Raw genomic sequence first — 27563 nt, 5'->3', positions numbered from 1 at the left:
TTGAGCCTCCTCGATGCACCTAACGGGGTCAGGGCCCAGAGCTGTTTTTAGCGACTCGATGGCATCGGCCGCGTGGCGGACGTTGGCAGAATTTAGGCGCCGCGCCAGCGTGTCTGGCGCCATCCAGCCCGCTCCTCCGCCATCGAGCAGGTCCCTGACCCTGATCACCTCACCAGCCACAGCCCTCTCTTCCGACCGCCACATAAAACCTCGGTCGTGGAGGTACGGATTCCCGAGCAGCGGCTCCTGCAGGACGGCCGCCACTCCAGCCGGCAGAGAGCTGCGCTTGGTGGAGACTTTGTTCCAGACCCTGATGAGTTCCTTGTAAAAAGACAGGCAGCTCCCGGAGGGCGGTCCTGACACCCCCCAAGTTCAAAAACAGGAGCTGCGTGTCGTAATTGAGGTCGCGCTGCTGGCGGTGGCCATAGGCCAATGAATCCCAAAAAGTTAGTTTGCAGGTGCAGCAGGTAATCAGGAAGGCGAATGGAATGTTGGCCTTCATTGCGAGAGGGATGGAGTACAAAAGCAGGGAGGTCCTGCTGCAACTGTACAGGGTATTGGTGAGGCCGCACCTGGAGTACTGCGTGCAGTTTTGGTCACCTTACTTAAGGAAGGATATACTAGCTTTGGAGGGGGTACAGAGACGATTCACTAGGCTGATTCCTGAAATGAGGGGGTTACCTTATGATGATGGATTGAGTAGACTGGGTCTTTACTCGTTGGAGTTCAGAAAGATGAGGGGCGATCTTATAGAAACATTTAAAATCATGAAAGGGATAGACAAGATAGAGGCAGAGAGGTTGTTTCCACTGGTCGGGGAGACTAGAACTAGGGGGCACAGCCTCAAAATACGGGGGAGCCAATTTAAAACCGAGTTGAGAAGGAATTTCTTCTCCCAGAGGGTTGTGAATCTGTGGAATTCTCTGACCAGGGAAGCAGTTGAGGCTAGCTCATTGAATGTATTCAAGTCACAGATAGATAGATTTTTAAGCAATAAGGGAATTAAGGGTTATGGGGAGCGGGCGGGTAAGTGGAGCTGAGTCCACGGCCAGATCAGCCATGATCTTGTTGAATGGCGGAGCAGGCTCGAGGGGCTAGATGGCCTACTCCTGTTCCTAATTCTTATGTTCTTATGAGCCACCTCACCGCCACTTCTTTTGGGGTGGCTATCTTGCTGGTCGCACATTTTCAGCCGGAGATCTTGGGGGTTGAGGAACCTGTGCCAGGCTGCTTGCTCCATGTCACGGTTCGTCTGGGCTAAGGTAGACTTCCAGATAGAGGAGATGGGTCGTGCTCCAGGCAAAAGGCTTGAGCTCCTCTGGCAGGGAGTCCACCCACCACTGACCCACCAGGAGTCCGGAACATTTCTCCCAGTTGATCCTGGCGGAGGATGCGGCCGAGTAAATCTCCTGGCACTCACGCATCCTCCGCAGGTCAACGGGATCCTCGACCATGAGGAGGACGTCATCGGCGTAAGCCAAGAGGACAACCTCCACACCCGGCCCTTGCAGAGCCAGTCCCATCAACCTCTTCCGCAAGAAGCGCAGGAAAGGCTCCATGCATATGGCATATAACTGGCCGGACGTGGGGCATCCCTGGCGCACCCCTCTCCCAAAGCGAAGGGACGTCATCAAAGACCTGTTAACCTTAATCAGACACTCCGCGGCGACGTACAAAAGTCGGATCCGGGTGACAAAATGCGTCCCGAACCTGAAAGCGCGCAGAGTTCCGAACAGATTCTCGTGATCCACCCTGTCGAACGCCTTCTCCTGGTCTAGGGAAAGGAAGGCGAGTAACAGAACAGCCTCCTGGGAATGGTGGACCAGGTCCCGGACTAGATGGATGTTGTCGTGGATTGTCCGGCCCGGGACCGTGTAGGACTGGTTGGGCTTGATCATGTGGTCCAGCATGGCGCCAAGGAGAGCAAACATCACTCTGGCAAAAATGTTGTAATCCGTGCTGAGGAGGGAGACCGGGCACCAGTTCTGAAGTAGGCGGCGATCGCCCTTCTTAGGCAGCAGGACGATGACTGTTCTGTGCCAAGAGAGGGGCATCTCCCCGGTCGCCAAACTTTCTCCCAGGACCCACACATAGTCTCTCCCCAAGACATCCCAGAATTGGGATTGGGTTCACTGGTGTACCACAGTTGGACCAGTCAATCACGGACTGCCTAGGTAGAAAGGGAGTTTTCAGGGTTGCCTCCTCCCTTCCTCCTGCCCCTCTTCCGCTTTCTCCTCTTACTCTTGCTCCTACTCTTTCTCCTGCTCTTCAGCTCATCGCCGTATGCCTAGTGGCAAGAGCTGTGCCCTTATGATGGCGAGGCTGTGCAGCATGCAGCAGACCACGACGATCTTGAGACGTGCTCTGGTCTCAGCCTGCAGGCTCCTCCAGAGCGGTCCAGGCAACGGAAGGGTTGTTTAACAACGCCAATTGTCTGCTCTATAAGATTCCGTGTGGCAGCGTGGCTCTCATTTTATGCATGCCGCCCACTTGTGGTTGAGTTGCAGAGCGGTGCCATGAACCAGCTAGTAAGCAGGTAGCCCTTGTCGCCCAGTAGCCACCCTCTGGTTTGTTGTGTTGGCTCAAAGCTCCGTGGAATGGCGCAGAATAAAAGCATCATGACTGCTGCCTGGATCCCACATAGTCACCAGCTTGATGTGCTGAGCATGGTCACACACCTACTGCACATTCGGCGAGCGGTCACCTTTGCGGTTGCAGCATTTAGAAGGGGCGCCCGCAAAGCCATGTGCATGCAGCGGATGGCGCCCTGCACCATGGGGAAGACCGCTATCCTAGCAATACCACATACATGGTCTGTCTGCTTCTCTCTGCTCAGAGAGAAGACAATGAAGTCCCCTCTCCTGGCATAAAGAGCATCTGTCACCTCTCTTATGGACGGTGAATTGGGAGATGTTACATATGTCGCCTGCTCCAGCCTGGAAGGTTCCCGACACGCGGAAATTCAGGGTCAGGTCACCTTCACAGCCACTGGCAGCGCTGTCCTTGCCTGGCGTGAGGCTGCAGGTCTGGTCGCAAGAGATCTGTGAGCACCTTCTTCGTAAAGCGCAGACGCCTCACACACTGCTCCTGGCCCAGGCTGAGGTCAGAGAATTGCTCTCGGAAGACCCTAGGTAGGTAAGGCTCTCCTGGTGAGGGCCCTTCTCCCCCAGCTACCTCCTCCTCCTCCCTCTGCGACCAGCTTGTCCTCTTTGCTGCCTCTGCTCCATCTCCCTGTCATGCTGCAGGCCAAGCGGGGGGGGGGGACAACCAGAGCCCCCATGACTGGGAGCAAGTGATCTGACCAGAACCACTTGCAGCATTACTCCCTGTCACCTCACCAACTTCAAACAACTCTTAGAACACTTCCACAAAACTTACGCAGAGCCAGTAGAAATTAATCAGCAACTAACGTATAAATATTGCTGGTAGGGAGGGCCTTGCTGCTGAACCCATTTTCAGGGCATTAGCTGTAGCGTTCAGGACGAAAATAGCAGCGCTGGTGTTAAATCAGTGCGGGTCTGCTTACTCAACCTACTCCCAGCGCCGACGCTAATGCCCTCACTGTAATAGAGCTCCACCTAGTGGACTACTGATGTAATAACAATAAACGGTCATGTGGCCAGGTAATGTGATCACAGTTCTGTTCGCAGCCATCTTGTAGTGTGTGTGCTTGTGTAGTGATGTCTAAAGCCATCATGCTCACCAAGCTGGCGTCTGGTGTGGCATGCACCAGAAGTGGGCGCGCGTGGCGCGGCCGCCATTTTCATCACAAAACGGCACCCGTAGCGGTGAAAAATTGGCGCTGCAGAGCCTGATTTTTCGCGCAGCATTTCCCACACTGGAAGCGTACACCAATCACATTTTTAATGTACGGTTAGGAAATTACTGTCCACAATCAACATTCTGTGAGAGTGTGGAAGAAAGAATCTATGAACACATGGCTTAATTTAGAGGGAAGGGTTAAATTCTGTTTTTTGCTATGCTTAAAGAAATAATAAGACTAGAAAAATAGCTTTTAGCCTTGAAACTTAGAGATGCAATTAGGTGACCATCTGATATTAAAAGGGAGTCTCCTTTTGCCTTTGCTTATCAGACTGTGAACAGAGAGAAACTATGCAAGGACAGATAGAGTGTGTACGTCCCGGGACGACCTTTGTACTCGGGGGACTAATGAATAAGATTCTTTTTCTATTTCTGTATTCAATTTCTGTATAAAGATAAGTGCAATTTGCTTGTACGACAGAGTTTTGCCTTGGTACGGTCCAAGCAGGCTCTCCAAGATATATCTTGCTTTTTAAAATAAATTCTCTCGAAGTGCAGTTCTGAAAGTCTCCGCCTGAGTTAACTTAAGCTAAATATTTCCTCGACAGAGAGCGACTGGCTGTGGACGGCTTTTAGAATGAAGGACTTGCATTTTTATAACCGCCTTGTGTCAGCCTGCATTCTGTGCTGGGGTCTTTGCAGTGGGGCTTTAACCAATAACCTCTCTTGCTCAAGAGTTGAGAATGCTAGCGCTGAGCACAGCTGATGCGGTACTGGTTAGTATTCTGGTGCACACTGCACGGCTGTAAGCCATTGTCACTCGGATGAGCAACTCCTCGGCGCTGGAGCTCAGTACCACAATTGAGCCATGGTGGTTTAACTGAATTTACGCACTTTGATAGGCTTTGGGCAGGATTTTCGGTTGTCCATAGCCTCAGTTAGCGGCCAGAGGAGGCGTTAATGCGATCTTAGAGCTTAGCGACCAGGCGCTACAGCTTTTAGCGCCTCGACAGAAAATTTATTAGAGGCTCACCGGGGGCACAAACCATTAGCGCCTGACTGCTGACAATCATTCCGATCATAACTGGTATTCCTGGTGCAATGCCCACGCTTGCTAAATTCGCTGCGTGCGCCTCATTGAGCACCCGCCAATAACAACGTCTGGAAAAACAGTCGGTCCAGGCTTGCAGAGTCGTTAACTGGTAGGGTACTTAAAGGGATGAGGAAGTGCTTCCCTCGGAGGTCACAATCCGTGCAACGTTTATACACACACAGCACGGCGCGTGAGCCTTCCAGGAAGACAGACATAACGGTGCAGCTTGAAAACGTGATTTTGAAAACTTTAATGGGTGAATTACAATGCCGTGCCCTAAAGACTCGGCTTGTCCCAGGATCTGATTCGGAGTTCCGCGCATGCACAATGGGTCTGCGAATTGTGCCGACCAAACCTTTGTTATCGCCCCTCCCCTAACGCCCCCCAGCTCTGGTGTGCAAAGGAGGATTCATTGCCTCTTTCAGCTCTTCAACCGATTTACAACGGACTTCTGGGCAGGAAGTGCAAACTGTTTCAAGGCGCTAAAAGTACCACTTCACCTGGATTAATGCCACAACAGCGGCGCGACTGAATTTCTTCCCCTTTTTGTTTATCAGATTAGTATAGAAACACACACTACACAAATTTAGTCATTTAAAAACACCAGTGAGGATACGAGGGCAGTGCACAGCAAAACAGCTTGTGAAATTTCATCATGTGCTTGAGCAAACATTTGAGTGAAGAAATGAGTGCAGGACTGACATGCTAGTCACCTAGAGGTGACCAATTAGAACAGGTTTAAGGGGCGGGGCTCACTCGACACAGTACAAATAACATACGAAGTACTGAAAAAGACTTTAGACTTTGAACCTTGCAGAACCTGGTCAAAGATGGTGCTTTTTGCAGAGTCTTTGCTGAATGGCACACTGGCATTGATTGGCACACTGACGTGCCTCTACTACTTTACCAAGTACACTTGGGAGCTGTTGGTAGGCATCAGGACTTACGTCCTGCCCAAATTTTGGAGAACAGACCTGATGTCCTACGGGGAATGGGCTGGTAAGGTTGTGGCTTGTTTTCTGCTCGGAATTTCTTCAGGGTTTGGATCCCTCTCTGGGTCGTGAGCTCGTGGGCGCAGTTGCTGTCCCCCGCATGGCGGATAATCGCGCGTGGACTTTATCGTCATCAAAGGCAGTCCCTCGGAATCGAGGAAGACTTGCTTCCACTCTGAGCATGAGTTCTTAGGTGGCTGAACAATCCAATACGAGAGCCACAGTCCCTGTCACAGGTGGGACAGACAGTGGTTGAGGGAAGGAGAGGGTGGGACAGGTTTGCCGCACGCTCCTTCCGCTGCCTGCGCTTGGTCTCTGCACGCTCTCGGCGACGAGACTCGAGGTGCTCAGCGCCCTCCCGGATGCACTTCCTCCACTTAGGGCGGACTGGTCTTTGGCCAGGGACTCCCAGGTGTCGGTGGGGGTGTTGCACTTTATCAGGGAGGCTTTGATGGTGTCCTTGTAACGTTTCCTCTGCCCACCTTTGGTTCGTTTGCCGTGAAGGAGTTCCGAGTAGAGCACTTGCTTTGGGAATCTTATGTCAGCCTGACATATGTGGCCTGCCCAGGGAGCTGACCAAGTGTGGTCAGTGCTTCAATGCTGGGCATGTTGGTCTGGCTGAGGACGCTGATGTCGGTGTGTCTGTCCTTCCAGGGGATTTGCAAGATCTTGCAGAGACATCATTGGTGGTATCTCTCCAGCGACTTGAGGTGTCTGCTGTACATAGTCCATGTCTCTGAGCTATACAGGAGGGCGGGTATTGCTATAGCCTGTACACCATGAGCTCGGTGGCAGTTTTGACGGTCTGGTCTTCAAACACTCTTTTCCTCAGGCGGCCGAAGGCTGCACTGGCGCACCGGAGGCGGTGTTGAATCTCGTCATCAATGTCTGCTCTTGTTCATAAGAAGCTCCCGAGTTATGGGAAATGGTCCACGTTGTCCAGGGCCGCGCCGTGGGTCTTGATGACTGGGGGGCAGTGCTGTGCGGCGAGGACAGGCTGCGAACCATGAACGTTGACAGGGGCTATTTGCATCACTGCAGGGCCCAATCCGTGGTCAGCTGACACTAAACCACCCTCGCCACCACACATTACCCTCAAGGGTTTCTAGATAGCGATCAGAATGGGGAGTACTGGCTGATCTCCTCCAGAAGCAGGACAGAATGAGAAGTGTGCAACATTGCACATAGATATCTTGGATAGCTATCTGTGCTGTGGCTATTTCAGGATCCTTTTACCAGGACAGTCTGTTCACTGAACATTCCTAAACTCACTTTGGAAGCCACACTGATGGAACTAAAAAAAAATCCCACTATGTTAAAGTAGGTGCTCTCTTTGTCTACTTTTGCAAGTGTGCAACCTGAATTTGTTAAAACATGTTTTCCTTAAAATGTAATTAAATTGATCAGTGCCCGGGCAGCATTGGGGCACTCCAGTGTAGTCAGTCAGGACCCTCTTTTGCCTCTGAGTCAGAAGTTTGTCATTTTCTAGAGACTTGAGCATAAAAATCCAGGTTGACACTCCAATTGCGGTACTGAGGGAGCGCCGCACTGTCGGAGGGGCAGTACTGAGGGAGCGCCGCACTGTCGGAGGGGCAGTACTGAGGGAGCGCCGCACTGTCGGAGGGGCAGTACTGAGGGAGCGCCGCACTGTCGGAGGGGCAGTACTGAGGGAGCGCCGCACTGTCGGAGGGGCAGTACTTAGGGAGCGCCGCAATGTCGGAAGGGCAGTACTGAGGGAGCCCCGCACTGTTGGAGGGGCAGTACTGAGTGAGCGCCGCACTGTCGGAGGGGCAGTACTGAGTGAGCGCCGCACTGTCGGAGGGGCAGTACTGAGGGAGCGCCGCACTGTCGGAGGGGCAGTACTGAGGGAGCTCCGCACTGTCGGAGGGGCAGTACTGAGGGAGCGCCGCACTGTCGGAGGGGCAGTACTGAGGGAGAGCCGCACAGTCGGAGGGGCAGTACTGAGGGAGCGCCGCACTGTCGGAGGGGCAGTACTGAGGGAGTGGCGCAATGTCGGAGGGGCAGTACTGAGGGAGCGCCGCACTGCCGGAGGGGCAGTACTGAGGGAGCGCCGCACTGTCGGAGGGGCAGTGCTGAGGGAGCCCTGCACTGTCGGAAGGGCAGTACTGAGGGAGCACCGCACTGTCGGAGAGGCAGTACTGAGGGAGTGCCGCACTGTCGGAGGGGCAGTACTGAGGGACCGCCACACTGTCGGAGGGGCAGTACTAGGGAGCTCCGCACTGTCGGAGGGGCAGTACTGAGGGAGCGTCGCACTGTCGGAGGGGCAGTACTAGGGAGCTCTGCACTGTCGGAGGGGCAGTACTGAGGGAGCGCCGCACTGTCGGAGGGGCAGTACTGAGGGAGTGCCGCACTGTCGGAGGGGCAGCACTGAGGAAGCGCCGCACTGTCGGAGGGGCAGTACTGAGGGAGCCCCGCACTGTCGGAGGGGCAGTACTGAGGGAGCGCCGCACTGTCCTCAAGACACCGGGGAGAACACTTCTTCAAAATAGTGCCATGTGATCTTTTACATCTACCTGAGAGAGCAGACTGGGCCATGGGTTAACGTCTCATCCAAAAGACAGCATCTCCGACAGTGCGGCACTCCCTCAGTACTGCCCCTCCGACAGTGCGGCACTCCCTCAGTACTGCCCCTCCGACAGTGCGGCACTCCCTCAGTACTGCCCCTCCGACAGTGCGGCGCTCCCTCAGTACTGCCCCTCCGACAGTGCGGCGCTCCCTCAGTACTGCCCCTCCGACAGTGCGGCGCTCCCTCAGTACTGCCCCTCCGACAGTGCGGCGCTTCCTCAGTACTGCCCCCCCGACAGTGCGGCACTCCCTCAGTACTGCCCCTCCGACAGTGCGGCGCTCCCTCAGTACTGCCCCTCCAACAGTGCGGCGCTTCCTCAGTACTGCACTGGGAGTGTCAGACTAGATTTTTGTGCTCGGGTCCCTGGAGTGGGACTTGAACCCACATCCTTCTGACTCAGACGAGAGTGCGACGCCGGACAATCGCTCGACGTAGTTAAAATCTTTAGAATTAAGATAACGTGCAAAGTTCAGTAGACTGTTAACAGATCTGTATGGCTGTAACTTGTCAGCTTATAAATCAGCCTTGGATACATCTCTGTTTCTTCTTTCTGTGCATGTGAATAGGTAAGGTGCTTTATTCTGTTTCTTCGAGATCGGGTTGTGAAGTCTTTGGTAGGTTCAGGCAGTATTACAGGCAACTCTCGATTATCCGGGTCCCTCGGGGATTGGGCTATGCCGGGTAAACGATTTCTCTGTTAGAGTGATTGACATTATAAAGTTAAAATCCGATGCCTTCCCGGGTCGAAAGAACTCCGAACGCACCGGCCCGATGCCTTCCAGGCCGAAAGTTTAAATTCCGTTACAATGGTTTCCCATTGGATCCGTGTGCAGTTAATCGAGGGGCAGTACTGAAGGAGTGCCGCACTGTCGGAGGGGCAGTACTGAGGGAGTGCCGCACTGTCGGAGGGGCAGTACTGAGGGAGTGCCGCACTGTCGGAGGGGCAGTACTGAGGGCGTGCCGCACTGTCGGAGGGGCAATGCTGAGGGAGTGCCGCACTGTCGGAGGGGCAGTACTGAGGGAGCGCCGCACTGTCGGAGGGGCAGTACTGAGGGAGTGGCGCAATGTCGGAGGGGCAGTACTGAGGGAGCGCCGCACTGCCGGAGGGGCAGTACTGAGGGAGCGCCGCACTGTCGGAGGGGCAGTGCTGAGGGAGCCCTGCACTGTCGGAGGGGCAGTACTGAGGGAGCACCGCACTGTCGGAGAGGCAGTACTGAGGGAGTGCCGCACTGTCGGAGGGGCAGTACTGAGGGACCGCCACACTGTCGGAGGGGCAGTACTAGGGAGCTCCGCACTGTCGGAGGGGCAGTACTGAGGGAGCGTCGCACTGTCGGAGGGGCAGTACTAGGGAGCTCTGCACTGTCGGAGGGGCAGTACTGAGGGAGCGCCGCACTGTCGGAGGGGCAGTACTGAGGGAGTGCCGCACTGTCGGAGGGGCGGTGCTGAGGGAGGTCCTGAAGTTGTGAAAAGTGCTATAGAAATGCAAGTTCTTTCTTGCTTTCTTTTGCCCTCTACCTTTAGAGATGACCAGTTCACCAGCGTTTTCCCCAAGGCAATGTCGAGAGAGGTGAGGAGCACCGCCATCGTGATGTAATGAGTTCGCGAGTGGGACACTGTCTTGGTTTCAATATGATGCCAATAGAGAGGGAGAAGACCAATCGTGTAGGTCAGCGTCTAGGAAGACCAATGGAAAGTGCACAGGAGGTGGTGAGGTAGAATGCACTAAGAGAGGAAAATATAATAAATCATAAAGGAATTATATATGAATAAAAATTATTTTTAATCAGTTATTTTTTCTAGTTGTAACAGGTGCAACCAGTGGGATTGGAAAAGCCTATGCTCATGAGGTAATACAGATCTCTGCCTTTGTTACTGTCCTTAATCACAGACTGACACAGCACTGAAGGAGGTCATTTGGCCCATCGTGCCTGCACTGGCTCTTTGGTAGAGCTATCTAATTAATCCCACTCCCTTGCTCTTTATTGTCTATATTGTAATCAAATTATTACAAGGACAGGCTTGGTTATGTTTGCCAATATTTGCATCCATGCTTTTGTTACCTCCAGACTTGACCTTTCCGATGGTCTCCCGGCCGATTTCCCACCTTCCGTAAACTTGAGCTCATCCAAAACTCTGATTCTCGTCTCCTAACTTGCAGCAAGTCCAGCTCCCCGCTCATCCCTGTGCTCACTGACCTGCTCCCTATCCAGCAACGCCTCGATCTTAAAATTCTCATCCTTGTATTCAAATCCCTCCATGGCCCTCGCCCCCTCCCTATCTCTGTAATCCCCCCCGAGATGTCTGCGCTCCTCCAACCGACCTCTGGTGCCTCCCTGATTTCCATCGCTCCATCTTCAGCTGCCTGGGCCCAGAGCTCTGGAACTCCCTCCCCAAACCTCTCTGCCTCTCTGTCTCTTCCTTAAACCTATCTCTTTGACCAAGCTTTTGGTCACTTGTCCTAACATCTCCTTATGTAGCTCGGTGTTAAATTTTTGATAACGCTCCTGTGAAATGCTGTGGAATGTTTTACTATGTTAAAAGCGCTATATAAATGGAAGTTCTTGTATTATTTCTAAAATATTCAGCTTTGCTATCTCTGTAATCTCCTCCAGCCCCACAACCCCCCGAGATGTCTGCACTCCTTTGATTCTGCCTTCCTGAGCATCCCTGATTGTAATCGTTCCACCATTGGTGGCCGTGCCTTCTGTTGCCTGGGCCCCAAGCTCTGGAACTCCCTCCCTAAACCTCTCCGCCTCTCTACCTCTCTTTTCTCCTTCAAGACGCTCCTTAAAACCGACCTCATTGACCACCTGTGCTAATTTCTTCTTACGCGGCTCGGTGTCAAATTTCTGTCGCATAACACTGCTGTGAAGCGCCTTGGGATGTTTCGCTATGTTAAAGACGTTATATAAATACGTTGTTGTTTTGTTTCCCTAATTTTCTCTCCACCTCTTCTGAACGAGCTGAGCCCTACTTGGGGTACAGGTCCACTGTCAACAGCCACCCTCCAGTACGTCTCAAGTGGCCGTTCGTCACGACTGAGCCGAGACAGAGGGCGTCTGCAGGCTATTAAGTTGTGAAGCCATCACACCGAAGACCAACCCACACAGCAATTGAGAACAGGAAGCCTGGTTGAATTCCCTTCCTTCCTCACAACGGGCACTGAGGACAATTGCAGTGCCCCAAAATAATGTCCCGGCCGAGATCAGCTACTTCAGCAGAGACCCGAGATCCTTTTTGGGATCGTTCTGGTCTGTGTGCCTCAGTACTACACTGGGGCAGTGCAACCAGCTATTGAGCAGCTCGGGAGCGCCTCCTTTTCTTCTGATGGAACATTGTATTGTGATATCTGATCACAGCAGGATCTTCTCTCTCACTGTTGAACGCTCCTGAGGCGGAGTGCGCAGCTTGGCCCTTGCGGCATTTTACCACACCAGTGGGGCACTGCTTAATGCGTTTCTCTTAATTCCCAGTTGGCAAGAAGAGGGCTCAATGTGGTGCTGATCAGCCGGTCTTTGGAGAAGTTGAGAGCCACAGCCGCAGAGATAGGTAAGAACCACAGGAGATTCCCACAAAGGGAGGTCGTTCAGCCCATCGTGTCTGTGTGGGCTCTTTGCAAGAGCAATCCTAAAGTAATCCCACTGCAGAGACCCTGTAGAGGCACAGGTGCTGGGTGTGTAGGTCAGTGACCCTGTGATTACTACACATAGTGACCTTTTCTTGTTATATGTGCAGACTATAGATTTACTCTCTGTGTAGGTACTGTATAGTTGCATAAGACTTGTTTACCTGATGTACTATCAATAAGGTTTACACTGCGTATATACTATGCTGGCACCACTAGAGGGTGCAACTGGTGGAGACCGGGGTTTCCTGCCCTGGTGGCAAGGGCTGTATAAAAGGGTAGCCACCATGCGGCTGCCTCACTCTGGTTACCAATAAAGGACCAAGGTCACTACAGTTTGAGTACAACACATTGCCTCGTGGAGTCATTCATATGTACATTACAGACTTCTCTCCTTAGGCAGTCCCTCGGAGTCGAGGATGTCTTCCTTTATGACCCACAAACCCCCCCCCCCCCCCGAGACTGCTCCTCTAATTCTGGCCTCTTGAGCATCACCGATTTCCATCGCTCCACCATTGGTGGCTCTGCCTTCAGCTGCCTGGGAACTAAGCTCTGGAATCCCCTCCCTAAACCTCTCCACCTCTCTCCCCTCCTTTCAGATGCTCCTTAAATCCAACTCTTTGACCGAGCTCTTGGTCATCTGTCCTAATATCTTCTTGTGTGGTTCGCTGTCAAATTTTGCTTTATAACGCACCGGGATGTTCTAAAGGGGCTATACAAATACAAGATGTTACTGTTGAGTTACACAAGAGATGATATCACAACTAACGATTGCCTGTGGGCCTGGGTTACAGAGGGGTTAAAAATCAGCCAGGATCCCTCCTGCTGTTCAGCCATTCAATGCGCACTGCTTGAAAGTGCAACTGGTGAGGATTTGGCTCAAAGAGGAGATTTAATCGAGGTGTTCAAAATGATGAGGGGTTTTGATGGAGTAAATAAGGAGAGACTGTTCCCGGGGGCAGGAGGGTGGGTAACCAGAGGGACACAGATTGACGATAATCGACGATGGAACCAGAGGGGGAGATGGGGAGAATGTTTTTACGCAGCGAGTTGTTGTGATCGGGAATGCGCTGCCTGAAAGGGCGGTGGGAGCAGATTCAATAGTAACTTTCAAACCGGGAATTGGATAAATACTTGACGGGGAAACATTCACCGGGCTGTGGGGAGAGAGAAGGAGGAATGGACTAAACACGCTGCACTTTCAAATACACACAGCGCTGAATTTCTGTGCTGTATCATTCTAGGAAAACTGTTTGGGCGAGAGGACATGCAGGGTGATTGTGGAAGTTATTCGGACTGTGAGAGATGGTAACTTGTCCCTCTCTGGGTGATTGCAGAGCAGCAACAAGGCAAGAAAACCAAGATTATTCAGGCCGACTTCAACTCTGGCGTCGAGATCTATGGACCAATCGAGGCCGCGCTGAAATACCTGGACATCGGAATCCTGGGTAACTCCATCTCATTTCCCAAGTTTACCAACTTCCTCATTTCTAGAGGAATCCCTCTGCTCGGCAGGAGAAAATCCCTGTATACAGGTGTAAAAATAAGGAAAGCTATTTTCCTGATGCGTTTGTACACGCGGGAGTCAGGGAACATAAGAAAAATCAAAGAGCGTGCGAAAGGGATATTGGTATAAATAATTATGTTTTCAAAGCTGGGAGGTGACCATCAGAAAGTGTTCCTCAACTCGTTACACAGAATGATCATCAATTCAAATTTGTTTTGTTTTACTCCACATTGATTGTTCAATATCTTGTGATTATTTTTTATATGTTGGCAGCCTGTTACAGAACTGGATTAACGCGAGATACAGTCAGTAAATAACCTGTTGGGTGGAAGGGGTGACTGAGTGACAGTGTGAGGGAGCTAGATTAACATCAGTACAGATACAGTCAGTGACACAGGGTGCGAGGGGAGAGGGGTTACTGAGTGACAGTGTGAGGGAGCTGGATTAACATCAGTACAGATACAGTCAGTGACACAGGGTGCTAGGGGAGAGGGGTTACTGAGTGACAGTGTGAGGGAGCTGGATTAACATCAGTACAGATACAGTCAGTGACACAGGGCACTGGGGAAGAGGGGTTACTGAGTGACAGTGTGAGGGAGCTGGATTAACATCAGTACAGCTACTGTCAGTGACACAGGGCACTGGGGGAGAGGGGTTACTGAGTGACAGTGTGAGGGAGCTGGATTAACATCAGTACAGCTACTGTCAGTGACACAGGGCACTGGGGGAGAGGGGTTACTGAGTGACAGTGTGAGGGAGCTGGATTAACATCAGTACAGATACAGTCAGTGACACAGGGTGCTGGGGGAGAGGGGTAACTGAGTGACAGTGTGAGGGAGCTGGATTAACATCAGTACAGATACAGTCAGTGACACAGGGCACTGGGGGAGAGGGGTTCCTGAGTGACAGTGTGAGGGAGCTGGATTAACATCAGTACAGATACAGTCAGTGACACAGGGTGCTGGGGGAGAGGGGTAACTGAGTGACAGTGTGAGGGAGCTGGATTAACATCAGTACAGATACAGTCAGTGACACAGGGTGCTGGGGGAGAGAGGTTACTGAGTGACAGTGTGAGGGAGCTGGATTAACATCAGTACAGATACAGTCCCTAACACAGGGCACTGGGGGAGAGGGGTTACTGAGTGACAGTGTGAGGGAGCTGGATTAACATCAGTACAGATACAGTCAGTGACACAGTGTGCTAGGGGAGAGGGGTTCCTGAGTGACAGTGTGAGGGAGATGGATTAACATCAGTACAGATACAGCCAGTGACACAGGGTGCTGGGGGAGAGGGGTTACTGAGTGACAGTGTGAGGGAGCTGGATTAACATCAGTACAGATACAGTCAGTGACACAGGGCGCTGGGGGAGAGGGGTTACTGAGTGACAGTTTGAGGAAGCTGGATTAACATCAGTAGAGATACAGTCAGTGACACAGGGCACTGCGGGAGAGGGGTTACTGAGTGACAGTGTGAGGGAGCTGGATTAACATCAGTACAGATACAGACAGTGACACAGGGCGCTGGGGGAGAGTGTGAGGGAGCTGGATTAACATCAGTACAGATACAGTCAGTAACACAGGGCACTGGGGGAGAGGGGTTACTGAGTGACAGTGTGAGGGAGCTGGATTAACATCAGTACAGATACAGTCAGTGACACAGGGCGATGGGGGAGAGGGGTTACTGAGTGACAGTGTGAGGGAGCTGGATTAACATCAGTACAGATACAGTCAGTAACACAGGGCGCTGGGGGAGAGGGATTACTGAGTGACAGTGTGAGGGAGTTGGATTAACATCAGTACAGATACAGTCAGTAACACAGGGTGCTGGGGGAGAGGGGTTACTGAGTGACAGTGTGAGGGAGCTGGATCAACATCAGTACAGATACAGTCAGTAACACAAGGCGCTGGGAGAGAGGGGTTACTGAGTGACAGTGTGAGGGAGTTGGATTAACATCAGTACAGATACAGTCAGTAACACAGGGCACTGGGGGAGAGGGGTTACTGAGTGACAGTTTGTGGGAGCTGGATTAACATCAGTACAGATACAGTTAGTGACACAGGGCGCTGGGGGAGAGTGTGAGGGAGCTGGATTAACATCAGTACAGATACAGTCAGTAACACAGGGTGCTGGGGGAGAGGGGTTACTGAGTGACAGTGTGAGGGAGCTGGATCAACATCAGTACAGATACAGTCAGTAACACAAGGCGCTGGGAGAGAGGGGTTCCTGAGTGACAGTGTGAGGTAGCTGGATTAACATCAGTACAGATACAGTCAGTAACACAGGGCACTGGGGGAGAGGGGTTACTGAGTGAGAGTGTGAGGGAGCTGGATTAACATCAGTACAGATACAGTCAGTGACACAGGGCGCTGGGGGAGAGGGGTTACTGAGTGACAGTGTGAGGGAGCTGGATTTACATCAGTACAGATACAGTCAGTGACACAGGGTGCTGGGGGAGAGGGGTTACTGAGTGACAGTGTGAGGGAGCTGGATTAACATCAGTACAGATACAGTCAGTGACACAGTGTGCTAGGGGAGAGGGGTTACTGAGTGACAGTGTGAGGGAGCTGGATTAACATCAGTACAGATACAGTCAGTGACACAGGGTGCTAGGGGAGAGGGGTTACTGAGTGAAAGTGTGAGGGAGTTGGATTAACATCAGTACAGATACAGTCAGTAACACAGGGCGCTGGGGGAGAGGGGTTGCTGAGTGACAGTGTGAGGGAGCTGGATTAACATCAGTACAGATACAGTCAGTAACACAGGGTGCTGGGGGAGAGGGGTTACTGAGTGACAGTGTGAGGGAGCTGGATTAACATCAGTACAGATACAGTCAGTGACACAGGGTGCTAGGGGAGAGGGGTTCCTGAGTGACAGTGTGAGGGAGCTGGATCAACATCAGTACAGATACAGTCAGTAACACAAGGCGCTGGGAGAGAGGGGTTACTGAGTGACAGTGTGAGGGAGTTGGATTAACATCAGTACAGATACAGTCAGTAACACAGGGTGCTGCGGGAGAGGGGTTACTGAGTGACAGTGTGAGGGAGCTGGATTAACATCAGTATAGATACAGTCAGTGACACAGGGCGCTGGGGGAGAGGGGTTACTGAGTAACAGTGTGAGGGAGCTGGATTAACATCAGTACAGATACAGTCAGTAACACAGGGCACTGGGGGAGAGGGGTTACTGAGTGACAGTTTGTGGGAGCTGGATTAACATCAGTACAGATACAGTTAGTGACACAGGGCGCTGGGGGAGAGTGTGAGGGAGCTGGATTAACATCAGTACAGATACAGTCAGTAACACAGCGCACTGGGGGAGAGGGGTTACTGAGTGACAGTGTGAGGGAGCTGGATTAACATCAGTACAGATACAGTCAGTAACACAGGGCGCTGGGGGAGAGGGGTTACTGAGTGACAGTGTGAGGGAGCTGGATTAACATCAGTACAGATACAGTCAGTAACACAGGGCGCTGGGGGAGAGGGGTTACTGAGTGACAGTGTGAGGGAGTTGGATTAACATCAGTACAGATACAGTCAGTGACACAGGGTGCTGGGGGAGAGGGGTTACTGAGTGACAGTGTGAGGGAGCTGGATTAACATCAGTACAGATACAGTCAGTGACACAGTGTGCTAGGGGAGAGGGGTTACTGAGTGACAGTGTGAGGGAGCTGGATTAACATCAGTACAGATACAGTCAGTGACACAGGGTGCTAGGGGAGAGGGGTTACTGAGTGAAAGTGTGAGGGAGTTGGATTAACATCAGTACAGATACAGTCAGTAACACAGGGCGCTGGGGGAGAGGGTTTGCTGAGTGACAGTGTGAGGGAGCTGGATTAACATCAGTACAGATACAGTCAGTGACACAGGGTGCTAGTGGAGAGGGGTTCCTGAGTGACAGTGTGAGGGAGCTGGATTAACATCAGTACAGATACCGTCAGTAACACAGGGCGCTGGGGGAGAGGAGTTACTGAGTGACAGTGTGAAGGAGCTGGATTAACATCAGTAGAGATACAGACAGTGACACAGGGCACTGGGGGAGAGGGGTTACTGAGTGACAGTGTGAGGGAGCTGGATTATCATCAGTACAGATACAGTCACTAACACAGGGCACTGGGGGAGAGGGGTTACTGAGTGACAGTGTGAGGGAGCTGGATTAACATCAGTACAGATACAGTCAGTGACACAGGGTGCTAGGGGAGAGGGGTTCCTGAGTGACAGTGTGAGGGAGCTGAATTAACATCAGTACAGATACAGTCAGTAACACAGGGCACTGGGGGAGAGGGGTTACTGAGTGACAGTGTGAGGGAGCTGGATTAACATCAGTACAGATACAGTCAGTGACACAGGGCGCTGGGGGAGAGGGGTTACTGAGTGACAGTGTGAGGGAGCTGGATTAACATCAGTACAGATACAGTCAGTAACACAGGGCGCTGGGGGAGATGGGTTACTGAGTGACAGTGTGAGGGAGTTGGATTAACATCAGTACAGATACAGTCAGTAACACAGGGTGCTGGGGGAGAGGGGTTACTGAGTGACAGTGTGAGGTAGCTGGATCAACATCAGTACAGATACAGTCAGTAACACAAGGCGCTGGGAGAGAGGGGTTACTGAGTGACAGTGTGAGGGAGTTGGATTAACATCAGTACAGATACAGTCAGTAACACAGGGTGCTGCGGGAGAGGGGTTACTGAGTGACAGTGTGAGGGAGCTGGATTAACATCAGTATAGATACAGTCAGTGACACAGGGCGCTGGGGGAGAGGGGTTACTGAGTGACAGTGTGAGGGAGCTGGATTAACATCAGTACAGATACAGTCAGTAACACAGGGCACTGGGGGAGAGGGGTTACTGAGTGACAGTGTGAGGGAGCTGGATCAACATCAGTACAGATACAGTCAGTAACACAAGGCGCTGGGAGAGAGGGGTTACTGAGTGACAGTGTGAGGGAGTTGGATTAACATCAGTACAGATACAGTCAGTAACAAAGGGTGCTGCGGGAGAGGGGTTACTGAGTGACAGTGTGAGGGAGCTGGATTAACATCAGTATAGATACAGTCAGGACACAGGGCGCTGGGGGAGAGGGGTTACTGAGTGACAGTGTGAGGGAGCTGGATTAACATCAGTACAGATACAGTCAGTAACACAGGGCACTGGGGGAGAGGGGTTACTGAGTGACAGTTTATGGGAGCTGGATTAACATCAGTACAGATACAGTTAGTGACACAGGGCGCTGGGGGAGAGTGTGAGGGAGCTGGATTAACATCAGTACAGATACAGTCAGTAACACAGGGCACTGGGGGAGAGGGGTTACTGAGTGACAGTGTGAGGGAGCTGGATTAACATCAGTACAGATACAGTCAGTAACACAGGGCGCTGGGGGAGAGGGGTTACTGAGTGACAGTGTGAGGGAGCTGGATTAACATCAGTACAGATACAGTCAGTAACACAGGGCGCTGGGGGAGAGGGGTTACTGAGTGACAGTGTGAGGGAGTTGGATTAACATCAGTACAGATACAGTCAGTAACACAGGGCACTGGGGGAGAGGGGTTACTGAGTGACAGTGTGAGGAAGCTGGATTAACATCAGTACAGATACAGTCAGTGACACAGGGCGCTGGGGGAGAGGGGTTACTGAGTGACAGTGTGAGGGAGCTGGATTAACATCAGTACAGATACAGTCAGTGACACAGGGTGCTGGGGGAGAGGGGTTACTGAGTGACAGTGTGAGGGAGCTGGATTAACATCAGTACAGATACAGTCAGTGACACAGTGTGCTAGGGGAGAGGGGTTACTGAGTGACAGTGTGAGGGAGCTGGATTAACATCAGTACAGATACAGTCAGTGACACAGGGTGCTAGGGGAGAGGGGTTACTGAGTGAAAGTGCGAGGGAGTTGGATTAACATCAGTACAGATACAGTCAGTAACACAGGGCGCTGGGGGAGAGGGGTTGCTGAGTGACAGGGTGAGGGAGCTGGATTAACATCAGTACAGATACAGTCAGTGACACAGGGTGCTAGGGGAGAGGGGTTCCTGAGTGACAGTGTGAGGGAGCTGGATTAACATCAGTACAGCTACAGTCAGTAACACAGGGCGCTGGGGGAGAGGGGTTACTGAGTGACAGTGTGAGGGAGCTGGATTAACATCAGTACAGATACAGTCAGTGACACAAGGTGCTGGGGGAGAGGGGTTACTGAGTGACAGTGTGAGGGAGCTGGATTAACATCAGTACAGATACAGTCAGTGACACAGGGCACTCTGGGATAGGGGTTCCTGAGTGACAGTGTGAGGGAGCTGGATTAACATCAGTATAGATACAGTCAGTGACACAGGGTGCTGGGGGAGAGGGGTTACTGAGTGACAGTGTGAGGGAGCTGGATTAACATCAGTACAGCTACTGTCAGTGACACAGGGCGCTGGGGGAGAGGGGTTACTGAGTGACAGTGTGAGGGAGCTGGATTAACATCAGTATCGATACAGTCAGTGACACAGTGTGCTAGGGGAGAGGGGTTACTGAGTGACAGTGTGAGGGAGCTGGATTAACATCAGTACAGATACAGTCAGTGACACAGGGTGCTAGGGGAGAGGGGTTACTGAGTGACAGTGTGAGGGAGCTGGATTAACATCAGTACAGATACAGTCAGTGACACAGGGTGCTGGGGGAGAGGGGTTACTGAGTGACAGTGTGAGGGAGCTGGATTAACATCAGTACAGATACAGTCAGTGACACAGGGTGCTGGGGGAGAGGGGTTACTGAGTGACAGTGTGAGGGAGCTGGATTAACATCAGTACAGATACAGTCAGTGACACAGGGCGCTGGGGGAGAGGGGTTACTGAGTGACAGTGTGAGGGAGCTGGATTAACATCAGTACAGATACAGTCAGTGACACAGGGCACTGGGTGGGACGAGTTTCTGAGCTGGACATTTGTTGATGTGGTTTGGTTCTAATTGTAATTTTCTTTGTCACAGTAAACAATGTTGGAAAGACTTACCAAATGCTTCCATGTTTCTTTCTTGATGCCCCAGATGTCACTAAGGTGTAGTACATTACACATTCTCTTAAACTTTGTGTTACATGGCACAATTATCTGGTCCATTATTCAGTCCAAGATTAGTCCAGTCCAGTCCACAGTTCATAGAGTTACCCGGAATCTATGTGACAGAAACATAAGAATATAAGAAATAGGAACAGGAATAGGCCATAGGGTCCCTCGAGCCTGCTCCGCCATTCAATAAGATCATGGCTGATCCGATCATCGACTCAGGTCCAGTTCCCTGCCCGCTCCCCATAACCCCTTATCCCTTATCGTTTGAGAAACTGTCTATTTCTGCCTTAAACTTATTCAATGTCCCAGCTTCCACAGCTCTCTGAGGCAGAGAATTCCACAGATTTACAACCCTCTGAGAGAAGAAATTCCTCCTCATCTGTTTTAAATGGGCAGCTCCTTATTCTAAGATCATGCCCTCTAGTTCTAGTCTCCCCCATCAATAGAAACATCCTCTCTGCATCCACCTTGTCAAGCCCCCTCATAATCTTATATGTTTCGATAAAATCACCTCTCATTCTTCTGAATTCCAATGAGTGGAAGCCCAACCTACTCAACCTTTCCTCATGTCAACCCCCTCATCCCCGGAATCAGCCGAGTGAACCTTCTCTGAACTGCCTCCAACAGGCCATTCGGCCCAACTGGTCTATGCCGGTGTTTGTGCTCCATACGAGCCTCCTCCCACCCCTCTTCATCTAACTTTGTGATTCATTTTTTGTTCCACGTCTCTCTATTCCAGGGAGAAGTTGGTGTGCATTTTGCCCTCAGACCCTGCCTCCTTCCTCTCCCACTCCCCTCCTCTAAGCCATGCTCGTTGTGTGTACTGGTTGCTGCAGTCAGACAGAGCATTCACCTCGGAGAGTCAGGTGTTGGAATAACCGTCTCCTCTGTCTGGATAGAAAGGGCAAACACGAACCGAGTTTGGAGCGTTTACCGATCCATTTCCCAGTGGCTCCACAACACAAACCAGGATCTGGCTCAGCAGGAAACACTGTCCAGGAGTGAAATGGAAAACTGTAGCTTTGAGAGAGTAAGGAGTGCTCTCCAGTGCCTGGGCCTTATGGTCGCCAGCCCTCCGGGACTGACCTGGAGTCTCCAGTAATTAAAGATTAATCTCTTGGACACTGCTGTGAGCGAACCCAAGGAGAAACAAATATCATAGGGGTGTAAAAAATATTGTGCGTTTTTTTTCTCTCATTATCTTTGAACACTTGTTTATTAATTGTACAAATATTGGCGATGGGGGGGGAAAAGTGGGTGTTGAGGGGCGGGGGATGGGCGGTGGAGAGAGGTTCGTGGCAGAAGGTAATATGATGAAACTTTCAGCAATACATCCAATCAGAATTGTTGACCCAAGCAGGGCCTGACGCCTTTGATGAAAAGGTCAGAATGTACAGCGAGATCGCCGATACATTGCAGGTTCTGTACTGGGCGACATCTTGCACACTCAGGTTGTGCTAATTCTGGTTACCAAATCTCCGTGTGCCTGTTACACTTTAGTGTCAGCTGAACTTTGGCAGCAGAATCCTGCATTGTGTGTGGCATTGATATAATGCTCCTGTTCTTGTATATAAACAGCATGTCTTATTTGTGCTTTCAAAATTGCGGTAAACCGGGCATCCCGCCATCAGGGCGCCTCGTGTCGGCGAATTAGGATTAACAGAAATGTTACTTCTGATTACGGTGCATGGAACCCTCGGGCACAGAGGCTCCAATATCCTCTCCCTATCCCAGTCTCCCAGCCGAGTTAGCTCAGGCCAAAGGGAGTTGAAAAAAGAAAGACTTGCATTTATATAGCGCCTTTCGCCACCTCGGGACGTCCCAAAGCGCTTTACAGCCGATGAAGTACTTTTGGAGTGTAGTCACTGTTGTTACGTGGGAAACGCGGCAGCCAATTTGTGCACAGCAAGCTCCCACACGCAGCAATGTGATAATGTCCCAGATAATCTGTTTTTGTTATGTTGATTTGAGGGATAAATATTGGCCCCAGGACACCGGGGAGAACTCCCCTGCTCTTCTTTGAAATAATGTCATGGGATCTTTTACGTCCATTTGAGAGAGCAGACCGGGCCTCATCCAAAACATAGAAAATAGGTGCAGGAGTAGGCCATTCGAGTCTGCACCACCATTCAATAAGATCATGGCTGATCATTCAACCTCAGTACCCCATTCCTGCTTTCTCTCCATTCCCCTTGATCCCTTTAGCCGTAAGGGCCACATCTAACTCCCTTTTGAATATATCCCACGAACTGGCCTCAACAACTTTCTGCGGTAGGGAATTCCACAGGTTAACAACTCTCTCAGAGAAGTTGTTTCTTCTCATCTCGTCCTAAATGGCTTACCCCTTATCCTTAGACTGTGACCCCCTGGTTCTAGACTTCCCCAACATTGGGAACATTCTTCCTTAATTAAGGAATGTCAGAAGTGGGATTCGAACCTATGTCTCCAGAAGAGACTGCAATTTGAACACAGTGCCTTCGACCATTCGGCCATCCTGATTGAAAGACGACACCTCCGACAGTGCGGCACTCCCTCAGCACTGCACTGGGTTGTCAGCCTAGTCCCTGGAACGGGACTTGAACCCACAACCTTCTGACTCTGAGGTGAGAGTGCTGCCCACTGAGCTATGGCTGACATGGATCACTGCTCTACACCACTGTCCAGCGAGCCCTGCAGAAATTGCTGCATGTGTAGACCTCTGATGAGGGAAGGATCAGGCTGGGCTAAGTGGTCAACTGTCCTGCCGACGCTTGCAGTCTGGGCTCGCACACGGGAGAATGGTCACTCAGCCAGGTACCTGAGGCTCATTGGTCCTCGTGTAACTGTACCTCAGTAGGATTGAGTGACTTCAGGATGGGGTGGAGAGAGAAACAATTGCAGAAAAAAAACACTGCTGTGTAGAATCGAGAGAAATCTTTCTAGATATGTTTTTTTTTTATTTCAGGAAATTCTTGATATCATGAACTGCAATATCCTTTCTGTCCTGATGGTGAGCATTGAAATACTGCGATGTACTGTGTGTTTAATTAAAGAGACAGTGTCCCCCACATTTGTCTGTGGAGGGTGATATAATTGGCATTGTGGCACCACATTTGCAAGAAAAGAAAGGCGCATTTATATAGCAACTTTCACACCCACCGGACATCCCAAAGCACTTTACAGCCAACCAAGTACTTTTTAAAGTGTCGTCATGGTTGTAATGTAGGAAATGTACAGCCAATTGCGCACAGCAAGGTCCCACAAACAGCAATGTGATAATGACCAGATAATCTGTTTAAGTGATGTTAGTTGAGGGATAAATATTGGCCCCAGGACACCGGGGATAACTCCCCTGGTGGGCATGCTTTCAGCTGCCTAGGCCCCAAGCTCTGGAATTCCCTCCTAAACTTCTCCGCTTTGCTACTGCTCTCTCCTCATTTTAAGACATTCCTTAAAACTTACTTCTTTGGCCAAGCTCAAGAAGCTCGACACCATCCAGGACAAAGCAACCCGCTTGACCGGCCCCCCATCCACCACCTTCAACACTCACTCCCTCCACCACCTTCAACACTCACTCCCTCCACCACCTTCAACACTCACTCCCTCCACCACCGGCGCCCCCTGGCTGCAGTGTGCACCATCTACAAGATGCACTGCAGCAACTCGCCAAGGCTTCTTCGACAGCACCTCCCAAACCCGCGACCTCTACCACCTAGAAGGACAAGGGCAGCAGGCCCATGGGAACACCACCACCTCCACGTTCCCCTCCCAGTCACACACCATCCCGACTGGGAAATATATCGGCCGTTCCTTCATCGTCGCTGGGTCACAATCCCGGAACTCCCTCCCTAACAGCACTGTGGGAGCACCTTCACCACACGGACTGCAGCGGTTCAAGAAGGCGGCTCACCACCACCTTCTCCAGGGGCGATTAGGGATGGGCAATAAATGCCGGCCTTGCCAGCGACGCCCATATCCCAGGAACGAATGAACAAAAAGCTGTCCTTATATCTCCTTGTGTGTCAGGTTTTGTTTGCTTAATGCTCCTGTGAAGTGCCTTGAGGACGTTTTACTGTGATAAAGCCGCTATATATATGCAAATTGTTATATTGCCAAGAATAAGTTGGGAGCCCATTTCAAATGTTTCAATTGGCAGACATTTAAAAGTGTGAGCTTTCAATAATCAAGGCAGCAATTTATGCAATAAAGATTGTTAAGTTATTAGCATTTAATATTTCTCCTTTCGCGAGTGCGTCGTATCTAACTGGTGCCTCTTTCCTCCTTGCTAGATGACCAGAATTGTCCTGCCCGGCATGCTGGAAAGGTATAGTAGCAGCTTGTTTCTTGGGAGGTCAGGGTTACTTTATTATTTAGTGCAACCATCGAGGGGTTGGGGGAGGCTGAGGTGGGGCAAGGGTTTGAGCTTGATGTTTACCGTGCGACACTTAAAATTAACTGAACACCCCACTTTCACGTAGACGCCGGTCATGTAGGGCAGAGATGAGGAGAAACTTCTTCACTCAGAGGGTGGTGAATCTCTGGAATTCTCTGCCCAGAGGGCTGTGGAGGCTCAGTCGTTGAGTATATTCAAGACTGAGAGCGATAGATTTTTGGATAATAAGGGAATCGAGGGATAAGGGGATTGGGCAGGAGAGTGGAGTTGACGTAAAAGATCAGCCGTGATCTCGTTGAATAGCGGAGCAGGCTCGAGAGGCCGAATGGCCACCTCCTGCTCCTAATTCTTACGTTTTTATGGAAAGCAAATTGAGGTGCAGGTGGAAAACTGTTAAAATTCAGACTGCTTGGATCCAGTTTACATTCCAGAAATTTCCAGTTTGTGGAGCGGTGAGATTTCTCCTCTTCAAAGCTGAGTGTTAAGCACGAAGTACAAGCAATTAAGGAAAGTGAATTGCAAATTGCATTTTACCGCCAGAGTAACTGCTGCAGGAGTTTAACATCTGCACAATTTGCTCCTTCACACATTGACAATCTCAAACTTGCTTCAAACGCGAAGGGGAGAGGCAGAGCTCACAAGGGATGGGGCAGACTGATGTTAGAAGTTCCAGCTTTGTACCCACAAGCCTAAGGTCGTGGGTTCAAGCCCCACACCAGAGATTTGAGCACATAATCTAAGCTGACACTCCCAGTGCAGTGCTGAGGGAGCGCCGCACTGTTGGAGGGGCAGTGCTGAGGGAGCGCCGTACTGTCGGAGGGGCATTGTTGACGAGGTGCCGCACTGTCGGAGGGTCACTACTGAGGGAGTGCCGCACTGTCGGAGAGCAGTACAGAGGGAACGCACACTGTCTGAGGTGCCGTCTTTTGAATGAGATGTTAAATCGAGGACCCATTTGCCGCCAATCCCCTATTTCTTGATTTCACCTCAGATTCTTTGTCCCACTCTCTTCGATGTTGGTGGTGTCCTGCACTGTGGTCCTTGTATCTTCTCCGCCTCAAAAGAAAAGTTGCCTTGGTCCTTGGAGGACAAAGGGTTTGATTAGGGCAGGGAAAATGGAGTACGAGAAGAAGCTTGCAGGGAACATTAAGACGGATTGCAAAAGTTTCTATAGATGTGTAAAGAGAAAAAGGTTAGTAAAGACAAACGTAGGTCCCCTGCAGTCAGAATCAGGGGAAGTCATAACGGGGAACAAAGAAATGGCGGACCAATTGAACAAGTACTTTGGTTCGGTATTCACTGAGGAGGACACAAACAACCTTCCGGATATAAAAGGGGTCGGAGGAGGAACTGAGGGAAATCCTTATTAGTCGGGAAATTGTGTTGGGGAAATTGATGGGATTGAAGGCCAATAAATCCCCAGGGCCTGATGGACTGCATCCCAGAGTACTTAAGGAGGTGGCCTTGGAAATAGTGGATGCATTGACAGTCATTTTCCAACATTCCATTGACTCTGGATCAGTTCCTATGGAGTGGAGGGTAGCCAATGTAACCCCACTTTTTAAAAAAGGAGGGAGAGAGAAAACAGGGAATTATAGACCGGTCAGCCTGACATCGGTAGTGCATAAAATGATGGAATCAATTATTAAGGATGTCATTGCAGTGCATTTGGAAAGAGGTAATATGATAGGTCCAAGTCAGCATGGATTTGTGAAAGGGAAATCATGCTTGACAAATCTTCTGGAATTTTTTGAGGATGTTTCCAGTAGAGTGGACAAGGGAGAACCAGTTGATGTGGTATATTTGGACTTTCAGAAGGCTTTCGACAAGGTCCCACACAAGAGATTAATGTGCAAAGTTAAAGCACATGGGATTGGGGGTAGTGTGCTGACATGGATTGAGAACTGGTTGTCAGGCAGGAAGCAAAGAGTAGGAGTAAATGGGGACTTTTCAGAATGGCAGGCAGTGACTAGTGGGGTACCGCAAGGTTCTGTGCTGGGGCCCCAGCTGTTTACACTGTACATTAATGATTTAGACGAGGGGATTAAATGTAGTATCTCCAAATTTGCGGATGACACTAAGTTGGGTGGCAGTGTGAGCTGCAAGGAGGATGCTATGAGGCTGCAGAGCGACTTGGATAGGTTAGGTGAGTGGGCAAATGCATGGCAGATGAAGTATAATGTGGATAAATGTGAGGTTATCCACTTTGGTGATAAAAACAGAGAGACAGACTATTATCTGAATGGTGACAGATTAGGAAAAGGGGAGGTGCAAAGAGACCTGGGTGTCATGGTACATCAGTCATTGAAGGTTGGCATGCAGGTACAGCAGGTGGTTAAGAAAGCAAATGGCATGTTGGCCTTCATAGCGAGGGGATTTGAGTACAGGGGCAGGGAGGTGTTGCTACAATTGTACAGGGCCTTGGTGAGGCCACACCTGGAGTATTGTGTACAGTTTTGGTCTCCTAACCTGAGGAAGGACATTCTTGCTATTGAGGGAGTGCAGCGAAGGTTCACCAGACTGATTCCCGGGATGGCGGGACTGACCTATCAAGAAAGACTGGATCAACTGGCTTGTATTCA

General features: G+C 50.9%; 1 protein-coding gene across 1 annotated transcript in view; it reads left to right on the top strand.

The window, feature by feature from the left end:
- The first annotated feature begins 5640 nt into the window (after positions 1 to 5640).
- LOC139232717 (very-long-chain 3-oxoacyl-CoA reductase-like) overlaps positions 5641 to 27563 on the top strand; it is a 42384-nt gene continuing 20461 nt past the window's right edge. The window contains exons 1-7 of the mRNA XM_070863214.1: positions 5641 to 5854; positions 10235 to 10281; positions 11908 to 11983; positions 13397 to 13507; positions 20533 to 20600; positions 23554 to 23598; positions 24878 to 24912. Coding sequence (XP_070719315.1) covers positions 5686 to 5854; positions 10235 to 10281; positions 11908 to 11983; positions 13397 to 13507; positions 20533 to 20600; positions 23554 to 23598; positions 24878 to 24912 — 551 coding nt within the window. The 5' untranslated portion in view covers positions 5641 to 5685. The remainder of the gene's footprint in view (positions 5855 to 10234; positions 10282 to 11907; positions 11984 to 13396; positions 13508 to 20532; positions 20601 to 23553; positions 23599 to 24877; positions 24913 to 27563) is intronic.

This window comes from Pristiophorus japonicus, chromosome 20 (genome assembly GCF_044704955.1).
Source record: "Pristiophorus japonicus isolate sPriJap1 chromosome 20, sPriJap1.hap1, whole genome shotgun sequence".
NCBI classification, from domain to species: Eukaryota; Metazoa; Chordata; class Chondrichthyes; family Pristiophoridae; genus Pristiophorus; species Pristiophorus japonicus.
This window is presented reverse-complemented; position numbering and strand designations above follow the sequence as displayed.